We start from the raw sequence: 13,676 nt of genomic DNA on the forward strand, positions 1-13,676 counted from the left end.
TTTATGAAAGGCATCCTCAAATTGAATGATGATTTGATGAAGTAAACAGGAATGAGTTCCGCTATGTAAACATTCCACACTGCAGAAATGTTTCCCACTTGTATAAGTTGCCTAAAATAATTGTGATCTGTGTGCATATGCAACTTTGTATTATGCAGTGGTAGTCAAGTAAGTCTAGATTTGGGCAATTTTGCTTGAAAATCTTCAGTCTGTGAGCAATATTAGGGAAAAAAAAAGTATGATTTGCAGGTGATAAAGATGACTTCTTCTTGTAAGACAGAAAGAAAAGCATTCTTTATCCTTCTGTATAGCAGGAAGGGAGAAAAACACGAAAGGAAGAATCACGTAGAAGAAACAATGGAAAGCAATGGACTTCACCATTCCAGTTAAGGTTGGTTGGAGTTGCAGATACATCTTAAAAAGTCATGCCTCATGACCCTCTTGCTGCACAGAATCAGCTATAAGGAGAAGCAGCTATCTTGTTTTGGGAAATAGCAAGGTCTCTGATGAAACGTTTTGTCATTGCTTACGTATTTTCTCTGGCTCAGTAGCTAAGCTGAGACAATCAGGAGGGAAATGCTACCTTCAATCTCCTCAGAATATTCGGTGTTTCGATTAAGTAATTCTCTGAAAAGCTAACCTTCAAGTTCTCTTTTTTTTTTTTTTTTTCCCCAAACATGGACAAATGTACTTCATTCCTAAATGTTAGTCATGATTTTTTTTTTCTGTGCCCTTCAGAAGTGACTTTTTGGCAGATCTATAGTTCCCTAAAGAAATTTACCCTACTCAAGCAGTGGTATATGAATTTTGTGTCTATTGAAAGAACTTGGATGGGCCGAGGGAAAGAGCACGTCCTGCATTCAAGTATAAACACACTGTGAAGAAACTGGATGAAGGGAAGTTGAACTCTGGCAGAAAAGGGAGCTTATCCACAGAAAGCTGGGAGTAATCTGCCACTGTAGTATGTAGAATATAGTATATTTTGTATGTTCAGTATAGAAATGATACAAAACCTTATAGAGAACGTTTAGGCAGGTGAGGATAAAAACAAACAATATATATATATGTGTGTATATATATATAACAGGAAAATTCCACATATATATATATATATAATAATATAAATAATATATATATATATATATATTTATATATAATATATATATAATATAAATAATATATATATATATATATGTGGAATTTTCCTGTTCTAGAAAAGTAGCTCAGACTCCTGTAGCACCCTACAGCTGCATCAGCCTGCATCACATAAAAGACATACCTTCTAGACTGATCTTGTAAATTGCTCTTTCCCCCCCCTTTGCAGTAAATATTTAATTATTTTATAAAATGAATAACTGTAAATATATATGATTCATAAAATTCCTTTCTGAGGTTTCAGGATAATAGCTTGTGCCATCCTAGATTGCTGTAATACTAACTGTGTGTGGCTGGGCAGGAGTGCTTACTGGACCTGTTTTGGGGATCTAGAAAAATGCGTTGGACTTCTAGGACAATCTTGTAATAAACTGTGCTCCTGAAAATCAATACCTATGAAAAATGATTACAAATTAAAACTGTTGAAATAAGGCAAACGTTTTATATAATCAGCCATCACTTGATCTGACATAGTCTAGAGTGAGCAATAGTTAATTCTTTTCAAGAATGCTAATCGATTCTGCTAATTTTTGAAGGAAAATACTCACTGTGATAAATTAAAAAATGGCACTAGCAATCATCTAAAAATACCTCTTCTCATTTTTAATAACCTACTTCCTACCTCATTAAGCCAGCTGATTGGTATTATGATTTACTACGCTAATGCTCAGTCATTGGAAGGAAATACAATGTCATGGGCTTCTGTATCTCACAAGGAGATGAAGTCTTCAGCTGCTCAGTAATACATGAGCAAGATGAAATGACACCAAAGTATTTCTGTGAGGAGATGAGATATGAAACTAGATTTATTTAGGGCAATCTGATGGAGAAAATTGAATGTTGGGTATTGAGCTCCTTGAAAGTGCTCCAAGTGTTACTGTATATGTTTCGGGCTGCAAAATGGGTAACAGCTGTAAAGAATATTGTCTTTGACATTTCCTATAATACTGGTGAAGATAAAGGAGGTGAGCAGTATATGAGATATGAGTGATTGTCACTATCACTATCACAGTTGCTATTTATTATGGACCATGTTCAACACTCATTGTTGGCAAATCATCAGCTGAAGTTCTGCCAGAAGTCCTTATGGTTAGGATCACATCTATTTGCAGTTGTGGCAGGATGACTGCACAGTCCCTTGACTTGCTGTTTTCTGTCAGTAAGTAGATGTGCCACATTAAGCTGGTATTCCTGCACTCAGTAAATCTGTGCCTCATTAGGGTTAACCTTGAAAACATTTTCATAGTCCTGTAATGAACAATCCTGCTAAAATAGGAGGTTATAAAAATGGCTTAATGCTTGTGGATATGCCTTCAGTTTCCTGCTTCAAACAGCCTTTGGTCTCCTCCTGTTCACAAATGTTACAGATTTCTAAGCAGACACTAGGAATCTTGGAAGTCTTTCACTTTCATGTGTCTCAGGTCTGAGGGCTAATTACTGTGTTCACAAAATAAAGCTTTTGCTTCTATAAGTTCTTCTTAGAGCTTATAAAGGTAAGGTAGGTGAAGGATCAAGTCATGTTGCTTATTAACTGTTTTACTACTCCTGCAGTGTAGAGCTTTAGTTGTGTTTATCTCATAGAGTTCAGTTCAAATCATTACGCAAAATCTTTCCACATTTATTATCCCTCCTCTTCTTTCTGACTCTGTTCACTCCCTTCTCCCTGTCATCATCTCCCAACATCCCACTTTCTTCCCTTTCCCCAACAAAACAGACGACACAGTAAATACAGTGCACTGAATATAAATATGAGTAGACATAGTGAATTTCCAGAAGGCTGTATCACAGGACCAAAGTGGGCAACGATTCAAAGCTGTCTATACCATGAGTGGAGATTCAGTAACCGATATTGTGGTTAGTGATGTATTAGGGCAGGAATAACTTCACATCATAATATGACGGAAATCTTGGCTGTTTAGAACTCTTTGCTTATAGTCCGAATGCTGACAGCAGATTATGAGCTAAAGCCTAGTTATATTTGCTGAGAAATACTTTTCACCAACAATCGGAGGAATATCCAAAGAGGCTGTTGCATGGTAAATTATTGAAATGATAAATTCTTAAAGTGATTGCCATAGATATTATTGTGCAGTGTATATAAAAGCACGTAGTGAATGGGAGTAGGGATGACTATGCAAGGCAGAATGAGGAAAGTTAGGACCGTTTTGATATACGGAGAAGTAAAGACTGACGCCCTCTGTGGCAGTGCCCTCCTTAAGTGAGGAGTCAGATGTATCGGGGGAAGTGAGCTATAGCACCAGAGACAGAGATCGCAGTGGAAATCTCTTAGGTCCGAAGTCCATTGATAGATGGTAGGAGGGGCCAGTGCCTGGGATCTGGCTGGAGTCCTGGCCGGAAGGTCATCCGTGCGGTGTTTCTGGAATAGATCCTTTTACAGAGTGGGTGGTGGTGGTAGTGGTTTTGTTTAATGTGTAACTGCCCTGGAAGGGGAGTGCTTGGTGTGAGCAGCGGTGAGGCAAGCTGCTCCTCGCTGCCTGGGCCAGGGAAACGCCAGGGCCGGGCTGTACAAACAGGAGCACAGGCCTCACGCTGAGGTGTGAAATAATCCTCCTTGTGGTGGGGAAACCTGTTTAGCCAGGAGGGTATGAAAACACTGGGTGCTGTGCCAGAATGCTGATGGCTTTGTTTTGTGCAAGCCTGAGGGTGGCGGTGTGTATTTTTTTTTTTTTTTTGACGTAACTTTTCACTCAGGTACAGTAAGTTTCTCAAGAGTGAAACTTGCTCACATATTTGTGGAAAAAGTGTATCTAAACAATTGGGGCGTGATAGTGTTCACTCCTACAGCAGAATCAAAATACATCAGAAATTTTGGATATGCTGGGGGGGGGGGGGGGGGGGGAAGAAAACCTTCAGTAATAAAGATGAGCTAAGAACAAAACCGTGGCCCTTCGGCTACAGCTCCGTGAAGGGGTGCGACTGGGGATAGCGTGCTACGTCGCTAAGCAGCGGGAGGAGCAGGGAGTGTTTCCCCTTCGCACAACCCGTGCTGTTTCCCCCGGCCGCCTAACGCCCCTTCCCCTCTAACTCGTGAGGGGGCGGCGGGGCCCGCCCTGCCACCGTGGCACGGCCACCGCTGCGCGGGGACTACACATCCCGGCGTGCCCCGCGCCGCCCGGGCGGGCGGCACCCCTACGCGCCGCGGGCTCCATCTTGAGCGCCGGGCCGCGCCGGGAGCCGCGCCGCGGAGCCCCCGCCCTACCCCGGCGCCGCGCCGCGCCGCGCCGCCCCGCCCCGAGGAGGTGAGCGCGCAGCCGGGCGCTCGGCAGCCGCCACGGCGCCTCCGCGGCCGGCGGGAGGGAGGGCGGGAGGGAGGGCGGGAGGGCGCCGGCTGCCGCTGCCCGCAGCGCTGGGGAAGGCATGGCTGCGCGCGGGCGCCCCCTGGCGGCGGCCGTTAGGGGCCGTTGGGGCGCGCGGGGCGGGGCGAAGAGGGGAGAGGGGGGGTTCGCAGAGAAGGCGTCCCTTCCCCGGCCGCAGTCAAAACAAAAAGAGAAATAAAATTTTAAAAAAGGGCCCGGCGGGAGGGGGGGGCCGGTTGTCCTCGAGGGCCGGGGCGGCGTGGCACGGCTGGTGAGGGGCTGCCCTCCTGCGCCGTCAGGAGCTTGTATGTGGTGGGCTGCGGGGCTCAAACCGCCCTGGTGTGTGAGGGAGGCTTTTCTTCCCTGCAGTTACGTGACCAGGGAATGTCGTGTTATTCATCCTACTGCGTGTTTTTTTTTTTTTTTCCCAAGTCAACCTCCAAAGAAGCTGTGTGGCTTTTTTTGTCTTAAAACACAGATTGTATGTTGTTTTGTTGCAACTAGGCTTACGTGCTCCCCCTGTGACTACCTGGTTAATGCACAAAGAGACTGAGTATTTCTGAAAACACTACAGTCACTGGGCTTTTTCCTTTGTCACAGAGAACAGGAAGGGCAGAACGATAGATTTTAGAGGCAGTTTCGTCAGCCCAGAACAATTCATGGCACCTTTATTTGCACCAATAGCTTTTGGGGGCCTGTACACCTAAGCATATTCAGAGAAAGGAACGTACATACAGGTATGAAAGCATTTATAAACAGCGTGCGATGGCTCACTGTAGCTAACCCCAGAACTGATTCTGAAGAGCTGCAGAGGTACCTTACACTGATTAAGGCAACACTCAAGATTTGCTGTGAGTTTTTTCACGCTTATGAATATCCTTCAGAGCTCAACTGGACAAGGCCCTGAGTGACGTGACCTAAGCTGACATTGCTTTGGGTGGAGGAGTTAGACAAGATGACTTCCAAAGATCCTTTCCAACCTGTATTATTCCAGGTTTTAAATAAAAATAAGAGAGTAGGTATGTTCAGTGCTGGTAAGAACAAAATATGGAGGAAGAAACAAATCCTAGTACCACATTGTTGCAACAATCAGGCAAGAACTTCCAGGAGCCTGTGTGGATAGATCCATCATGATGGACAAGGAATTGCCTTCACACAGCAAGTCTTTTTGTACGTGTTCTTTTGAAAGGGCCCCCATCTGAGGCACAAGTATTTAGTCCTCTTCCTGCTCCTAGGAGGCCAATTTAAACTTGCCAGCTGGGAAGGGGATGCATGGGTTGATTCCAGGCACTTGGGTTTACTTTCTATTATAGAAAAGGACGGACTGCTCCTTCAGGAAGGTTTTGGTCACAGAAGACCAAAATTGTTATGTCATTGTATGAGTTGACTGTGTTCATTGTTCATGTATGTTTAATACTGTGTGTGATTATCACATGTCAAAAGGGTATAATAGAACTAAATAAGACAAAGGGTAGGGTGACAGGATTAGTGAGCTTGGGCAGTCTTTTATTGTCTTCCACAGGTGTGAGAGTAGCTAAGTAAACCTGGAAGAGGATATAGGAAGAAAGGTAATATGCAGAAGTGTACGTAGTCTCAAGTTATGAGCAGAAAGGGGAAGATACGAGGAGAAAAGCAGAGTATTCACTAATCAGAAAGAAATTTAAGAACAAAAGGAAGTACTTTTCCACAAATAATGTAACTCGTTGCCTTAGGATGTTATAGAGACGAAGTATGATTAGATTCAAAAAGGATTTATTCAAATGTATGGAAAAGAGGTTCATTACTATTACTTGGATTCTGCCTCTGGCTCAGGAAGTCCCTAAACAGCTGATTGGGCTCTGGAGGTTGCCAAATAGAAGTCCTCCATTCTATAGGAGTACTTCCATCTTACAGTCCTGCCTAGACATCTAAGCTAGTTATTTCAGAGTCATTTCACATCTCAAAAAGCATTTTCTTTCTTCAAAAGTAGAAGCAAAAAAATAAATAAATAAAGCTAAGGCTAGTGGTTAAGCATAGCGTTAGTAACTTAGTAGTGTATCTTAGCATTAACCTGGTATAAATATATCAAGTCATATATAAAACATATTATCAACTCATGCTCAAGTAATGCTTGTGGTTTGGGTGTCTAGCACAGATAGATAGGATGGAGTGAGACCTTGAGGCTAAATGGTTTTAGTACTAGCATAGTGCAAGAGTAATATAGTTACAACTAGTATGTTGGCTTTGAATAAGCAGCAGAATGTTATGTCATGGCCTTTGGATATATAAAAATAGATATATAAATTTCCTCAGCTAAATAGGAGTTATAACACTAGTATTGAAACGCTGGATTACATGCATAATTTTTTTTTTTTACTAGTTCAGAAATGTTTAAGAATTTACTTGCATTTGTAGGAGTGGTGTCTAATTTAGTTCCGCTTTTTTTTTTTGAATAAAATTTTAAAAATCAATAATTTTATAATCCAGTATTTTAAAATGCTGCAAAATAGTACGAGTCATGATATTGGCAACAACAGTGTTTGTCTTCTGCAATATTGGGCCTGAAATTCATGCTTGATTTGCAATTTATAAATTATTTTTGAAGATGGGCAAGGTCTGCGCCATTTTTGGAGGATCCCGAGGAATAGGAAAAGCTGTTGCAGAACTATTGGCACAGAAAGGCTGCCGCCTGGCGATTATTGCTAGAAATCTGGAAGTAGCCCGAACTACTGCACGTAGTCTTGGTGGTATGTATGCTGCTTTGTAATAATTTCTTCACTGTCGAATGCGTAGGTAACTTGTGAAAGTAGTTAATCATTAAATAAGCCTTTTTATTTAACTAGATGAAAACAAAGGCTGAGAAATTGGCAGGGGGAGGGAGTTATATCAGTACAATTCTGTTTTTGCAATGTTCTATGGGAAAGTTAAGTATATTACAATTCATGTCTTGCCAGTAGAATAGTTAAGATTCAAGGAAATATTCAAGGTCCCAACAGGGAGTTGGTGTGAACGGTCTCATCCATGGCTCCTGACCAAGTGAGAACTGAGACCAGTCAGCTCATGCTGACTTCAAGAGGGCAAAAATACTGTATACTGTTGTCATGTAGCTAATCAATATAGTACTTGAAAATTGTGCCTGTTTAATTCTCTGAAGATGGAATGGGTTCCTCGTGTTATAACTAGTTCAACAACTGTTTTTTTCAATTGAGTTTATAAATTCTTAAGAAGACTTATGAATGATGCACCTTCTTTTACTATTATTATCATGTGCCTTTATTTCAATACAGCGGGACATCTGGCACTTAGCTGTGATGTATCCAGAGAACAAGAAGTCCAAAATACTTTTGAGGAGATACAGAGGAATTTAGGTCCCATTAACTACTTGGTTAATGCAGCTGCGATCAACAGGTTAGTTATTAGTTACAAGATTATATGTAATTCTAGACCACACTGTTGTCTTGTAAGGTGCCAAGTACGGGAAAGGGCTTTTGCAATTAGTGTGTTGTTAATGAGAGCATCTGAAAAACAGTAGTAGGTATTCACCTGCATTGTATTTCTGATGGAAGTAAAATTCTGACAGCTGACAATAGCTCTCACCGTAGGTTCTGAGTTCATGAATTCCCCCTCTACTCCTTTTTCTTCCGCTTCTTCCCCCAATATATATTTATATTTTCTGGTCTATTTATCAGGGATGGCTTGTTACTGAGAACCAAGACTGAAGATATGATATCCCAGATTCACACTAACCTTTTGGGAACAATGTTGACATGCAAAGCTGCTGTAAAAAGTATGATTCAACAACAAGGAGGTGCTATTGTTAATATCGGTAAGTTGCTTGTCTATTCCGGTGGAATTCTGTGTGAGCAAGTTTTCTAGAAAGGTTTGTCATGTGTAACATGTTGAATGTTACTTGTTACAATTGACAATTTTCTTTGTATTTCTTTGTATTCTATATTTAGCATTTCTTTATGAATTCTTATTCTTTCATTTAATTTTAGCAACTTCTAAATGTTGCTAAACAGCATGTTTCAATAATAAACACCCGAGAGTTTACTGAAAAAAATAATTTTACCATTCTTTATTAGCTCTTTTAGTAGCTAAATCTACCAGCTACTACTTATGAAAAATAATTAAATATGGTGGTTTCTTTTTTCTGTGCAATGATATGTTTTTAAAAAGCTTTCCAGTTTACTCTCCTTGTACGTGTTCCCCAACATAGATACACGCATCTCATCAAAATCACAGATAATTAAGGGATTGCTTATCCCGGAGAGAGGCTATAAGGCTCACTTAGTAATACACTTTCAACTCCTTTTCTTGTAATCTCATTTTCCATTCCAAATTTCAAACTAAAACAAGCATTCAAATTAGTCATTTAATCTTTTCTTTTCTTTGATGTTCCTTTATTTTAGGAAGTGTTGTAGGACTTAAAGGCAACTCTGGTCAAAGTGTATACAGTGCTAGCAAAGCAGGAGTAGTTGGATTTTCACGGTCTCTTGCTAAAGAAGTAGCAAGAAAGCAAATTCGAGTCAACGTGGTTGCTCCAGGTTAGTTTTTGGGAAATTCCTAAGTTCTTGACTGTTGCAATAAATGGTCGTCAAGACTGCTGGATATTTGCTCTACTCTGAATGTAACTTAAGGTAAATTACTTTGATTTTCTTCAACCTTTGTAAGTACATTTTTTGTTTGTTTGCTTTATAAGGTATAATATATTCTTTTACAAAAAACTTCAGTCTTTTCAAGGGAACACTGAGAAATTTGGGGGCGTGTGTCTACCTGTTCCTCTATCCACTCTTACATAATAAATAGCTTTTTTTCTTTGTTCCTCCTTCAAAACTTGCCATCCTTACAGCAGGAAGGATTAGAGCTAGTTATATACAGATAACTACTTTCATGTCCTGATAGAGAATGCTTGTTTGTTATTAGAGAGACTTGAATGTCAGTGAGAAGCTGGCATGAAAGTATCCCTGTTATTCCCATTAGTAAACAGAGAGAGTCTGGATAGACAGTTCTGTGAGGATGAGGCTATTATTTCACAAGTCAATCTATTCCAGGCAAATCACTGCCCTTAAGGAAAAATCCCTTTTGTCTTTTCTGACATTCTCTGCTCAGTGCTGTGTACTCTGCTGCTCACCTTGTGCTAGCTGTCATGCCTTTCAGATTTCTACATAACCAATCCAGCTTCTGAACTAGGCAGGGAAAACACTTTTTCTTGATTAGTAAGTTGAATGGCTCACGAAAGGGACCAGAGCCATCATAAAGGCGCAGAGGTGTACAGTAGAAAGCAAAACTGAGACTTCCCATTCTGGGTGTCAGGTAGAGGTTACAGATCACACATGCTGCAGCTTCATAAAGAAAAGAAACGCAGCAATGGGAATATGGAGCCTCAGAGAGCTGAAATTGTAAAGAATTGTCCTTCAAAATTGTAAAGAAATATTCTTGAAATAAGGGTTATAACAGAAATACTTGCAAGTGCTAGAATAAGTTCTGAAACATAATGGAAACACTTGCAAGCTGTTGGTGTTCCTTGCCAGAGATTTCATACCTACGTTATATTTTGTTTTTCAGAAAAGTGATGCTAAATATGGTTTTTGAGCCCAATTTTAGAGTTACCTTTTCTTTGTTTTCATTGACTTCTACAGATCAGTGTGTTTTGATTATTACATCAGTTCTTTCAAAACGAAGACATTTTATTGGTTAGGTAAAAATTTGTTCTTGGCTCTAAAATGATGTAGACTGAATTCTGAGACTTTGGAGAATGGTAGCCAGTGCTGAATTGTGGTAGTAGATTTTGCTTTAGAGGATTGCAGGGAAAATCCACTGGAGAAATTTAATTGGAGGTTAGATAACTCTTCAAATGTTTTTCCTCTCTTAGGCTTTGTTCACACAGAGATGACTGCTCATTTGGAAGAAGATGAGTTGAAGAAAGCAATTCCTCTTGGAAGATTTGGAGACCCTCATGAAGTTGCACACGCTGTTTTATTTCTTCTAGAGTCCCCTTATGTTACAGGGAGTACTTTAGTTGTAGATGGAGGCTTGCAGCTTCTGACTTAAATACTACCTTGAATAAGTACCTACGTAAATGTCACGATGATAATCTATAAATGTATACTAATTAATGAGAGGGAAATTAATTAAAGATTCACATGTGTGATTAACTTGATATTCTTTAGTCAGAGGAGTAATTCATCAGGAGTAAAGTAAGGTGTGTATGTTTAGCTGCCTGGAAGAGTCCATTTGGTAGTATGAAGTCTGTGTATGTAACAATTTTAAAAGGATCTGGTTTTGGTATGGTGGTACTTTTAAATAACATCCTGATAAATTTTTGAAGTGCTATATTTTTATAAAGTAATGTTTTCCAATGTTTTTTTGGGATAGAGTGGAGACTGTATTCTGAATTATCATGTTACACAAAGATTAATAAAGTGCAGAGACATGTATTGGTTGGCAGTTATGATTGCATCAAGTTTTGCATGTAAGCTGATGACTGTGAACAGTAAAATTTTTTATTCTTATCAGTCAGGCCTTACAAAGCGGCAAAGAGTTTTCTTTGGTTTTTGTTTGTTTGTAGCTGAAACTACGAAGCTAGAAGATTCTGGATCTCCAGCATACCTGAACTGCCTTTAGGAGATGTAATTATATGCATGCAATTATATATGCATACATAGTATGTAATATATAAAAATTATATATTTTTATAAAAACAAACTTTGTAATTCTATTCTTAAATGTACGTACAGCACTTATTTAATTCAGTTGCACTCGAGTATAATGAAGGAGTGTTGATTGGTCACTAGAGTTGCTAATTCTGTGGTATTCTGAGTTTCAATGACACTTGGGCTGGCCACTGGTGAAGAGCAGGGTTGCAGGCCTTGCCGCATAAAAGTCTTTTCAGTGACTCAGTACGTGTTGAGAAAACAAGTATCGCTTCCAAAGTGTGAAGTCAAGGTGCACTGCTGTATATCTTCCTTAATGCTCAGCTCAGCGATGTTATGTTGATGCTCTTTAATACGTATGTATAGTCAATAAAATAGCTGTTTATTTGATTCAAAGCGGCTTTTGAAGCAGGGTAATTATTCAAGTGTAAATGATCTTGAGTGTTCCTCTCTTACTGAAAAATTGCCAAAAGGTTGACCTCAGGCTTTTCTACTGAGATCAAGTAATTTTTGGTAATTGATGTTTTTATCTTCTCTGAAGAAAACTGTGAATGTGGTTTAGGACCTTCTCTTAGCTCCAGTGTTCATTGCATCATGATCCAGATGTTGATTCAGCTTTTGAAATTACTTCCCGTCTTGGCACAAACTGAAGTACAGAAAGAAGAGATCTCACCCATGATAACTTTGAGTCTTTAAAGTCTGACATTTTCTTCATTTCTGCAGCTGAGAAATTTTGTCATTGTGCCAGGAAACAGCACATGTTCAAGCTTCTTGCAGGTATGTATTAAGAAATAATACAAGGAATGGTTGTATTTCCAGGGAGTTTTACAGTGGGTTGTGTTACTCACTTTGGTGTCTGAAAGGTAGGCCTTTCAGGAGGCCTTATCTTACTGATATCTCTTTGATGAGACGTGGTGTTATTTGCTGTGAAAAGTTACATCATATGTGTCTTTGCACCAAAACTATAATTGCTAATTATGTTTCTCTTTGATAGGAAGAGCTGGTCAGAAAATAGCTGGTTTTTTTCAGAGGGTGCTGAAGGTGAGGAAGGACAGCTGGGACTCCCATTTTTACTACTCAGGCAATCATCTGTCAGTGACTTGGCTGCTGCCCATGCCTTTCCTTAGGATTTTACAAGCTAAATCTGTGTGACATATCTTGACCAGAAACCAAACTTAGGCTAAAAATAATTCCCTGTTAGTGAGTTCTGACTATAATTATTATTATTATTTTGTTTAATAAGGGAACTGTTAAATAAGTTATTAGTAATAACATTCTGAGTTTATATTTATGATTAAAACCTGGATTAATACCTTTAGAAGAATTTAGCAATATGCTGCTAAATAATTTTCTGAAAACATTGCAATACATACTATGTTTTTTTTTTACTGTTGTTGTTAAATATGATATAGGACCAGATTGAAGTGTTGTAGCTTTAAAATAGTATTTTTAAAAGACCTTTTTTTTCTCTTTTCTTCAAACGTGGAAATGAGAGCTGAAAACTACTTAAAAGAAAGAATCCTTTTCATGGTTTACTGTGTAAAGCTACTCTGAGAAGTGTGTGTATATATATATATATATATATATATATACATATATATGTATTTAGTTGGCTTCAGAAATTTCTGTCTGAGAAATCTTACAAATAGGTTGTACTTTACTAGCCCCAACATAGGTGTTTGTGGGATTCTTTTGGTGATCCATGCCCTTAGAAAAGTATGCCCGCTAGTTCTGTCCTTAAGCTACTTAGCAATATGACTATTTCTCTTGACGGCACAGCATCTTTAATAGTTTTGGCAAGAGAATGTGAATTTTAGAATTTCAAGCATGCTGTGTAAGTTAGATCTCTGTACTCAAATGCTCTTCTAGTCTTCAGAATAATTCTTAAAATGTTTATAAAACATGCCCTTCCTGTGCAAAAGCCACACTGACTTTCCTACTTTCCTCACTGTGTTTATCCAGTTGTTTATGTGCCTTAGTACAATTTTTGGCAGTTTGCTATGTGAAGAAGTAGGTAAGTAGCCCGTAGTTCCCTAGATCCCTCTGGAATGTCTTAAAAACAAGTTATCCTTCTGCCCACAAAGTTCCCCAAAAGCTTGGTGTCATTTTTGCCAGCTTCCACTCATTTGATGAGGAGTCGGTTTTAACCAAAAAGTTTCAGACTGCAGTCACTTGATTTCATGTAGAATCCAAGAGTGAAAGGCCCCAGCCCTGGCCTAATGTTTTTCTCTGAGGGGTAAAACCTCCAACAAGTTGCCTGTTGAGGTTCTGCCCAAGTTCCTGCATGCTACCAGAAACTAACATAGGGTTTTGTTCAGGGTTTGGGGATTTTTTCCTCTGTGACCTTGCCTGCCTTGAGCACTTGGCTTTTTATTTTGATCATGGGCTTTTTTACTAAGAACCTCTTCCTAAGGTGCTCAGTTTTTATGCACTTTTGCAAATCATTTCTTTAAACTCCGAGCTGTCTGTTAACTTTATGTTCAGTGACAGATGCCATTTGACTTCTAAAGCTAGACTACTGTTCTTCTTAAGGGTGACTTTTACATTCTAGTAGCTTTTAACCCATGCT

General features: G+C 39.4%; 1 protein-coding gene across 1 annotated transcript; it reads left to right on the top strand.

Moving 5' to 3' along the window:
- The first annotated feature begins 4,271 nt into the window (after nt 1–4,271).
- Nucleotides 4,272–11,503, top strand: CBR4 (carbonyl reductase 4). The gene is made up of 6 exons (XM_040557085.1): nt 4,272–4,415; nt 7,057–7,198; nt 7,739–7,859; nt 8,141–8,277; nt 8,864–8,998; nt 10,327–11,503. The coding sequence occupies exons 2-6, from the start codon at nt 7,057–7,059 to the stop codon at nt 10,503–10,505; spliced, it is 714 nt and encodes a 237-aa protein (XP_040413019.1). The 5' UTR covers nt 4,272–4,415; the 3' UTR covers nt 10,506–11,503.
- Nucleotides 11,504–13,676: the final 2,173 nt, after the last annotated feature.

Source organism: Cygnus olor, chromosome 4, assembly GCF_009769625.2.
Source record: "Cygnus olor isolate bCygOlo1 chromosome 4, bCygOlo1.pri.v2, whole genome shotgun sequence".
In the NCBI taxonomy this organism is placed as follows: Eukaryota; Metazoa; Chordata; class Aves; order Anseriformes; family Anatidae; genus Cygnus; species Cygnus olor.

Coding starts and splice junctions, on each gene's coding strand:
- CBR4 (XM_040557085.1), top strand. CDS start 7,057: ATGGGCAAGGTCTGCGCCATTTTTGGAGGATCCCGAGGAATAGGAAAA. Junction 7,199..7,738: donor TACTGCACGTAGTCTTGGTG/GTATGTATGCTG, acceptor ATTTCAATACAG/CGGGACATCTGGCACTTAGC. Junction 8,278..8,863: donor AGGTGCTATTGTTAATATCG/GTAAGTTGCTTG, acceptor CCTTTATTTTAG/GAAGTGTTGTAGGACTTAAA.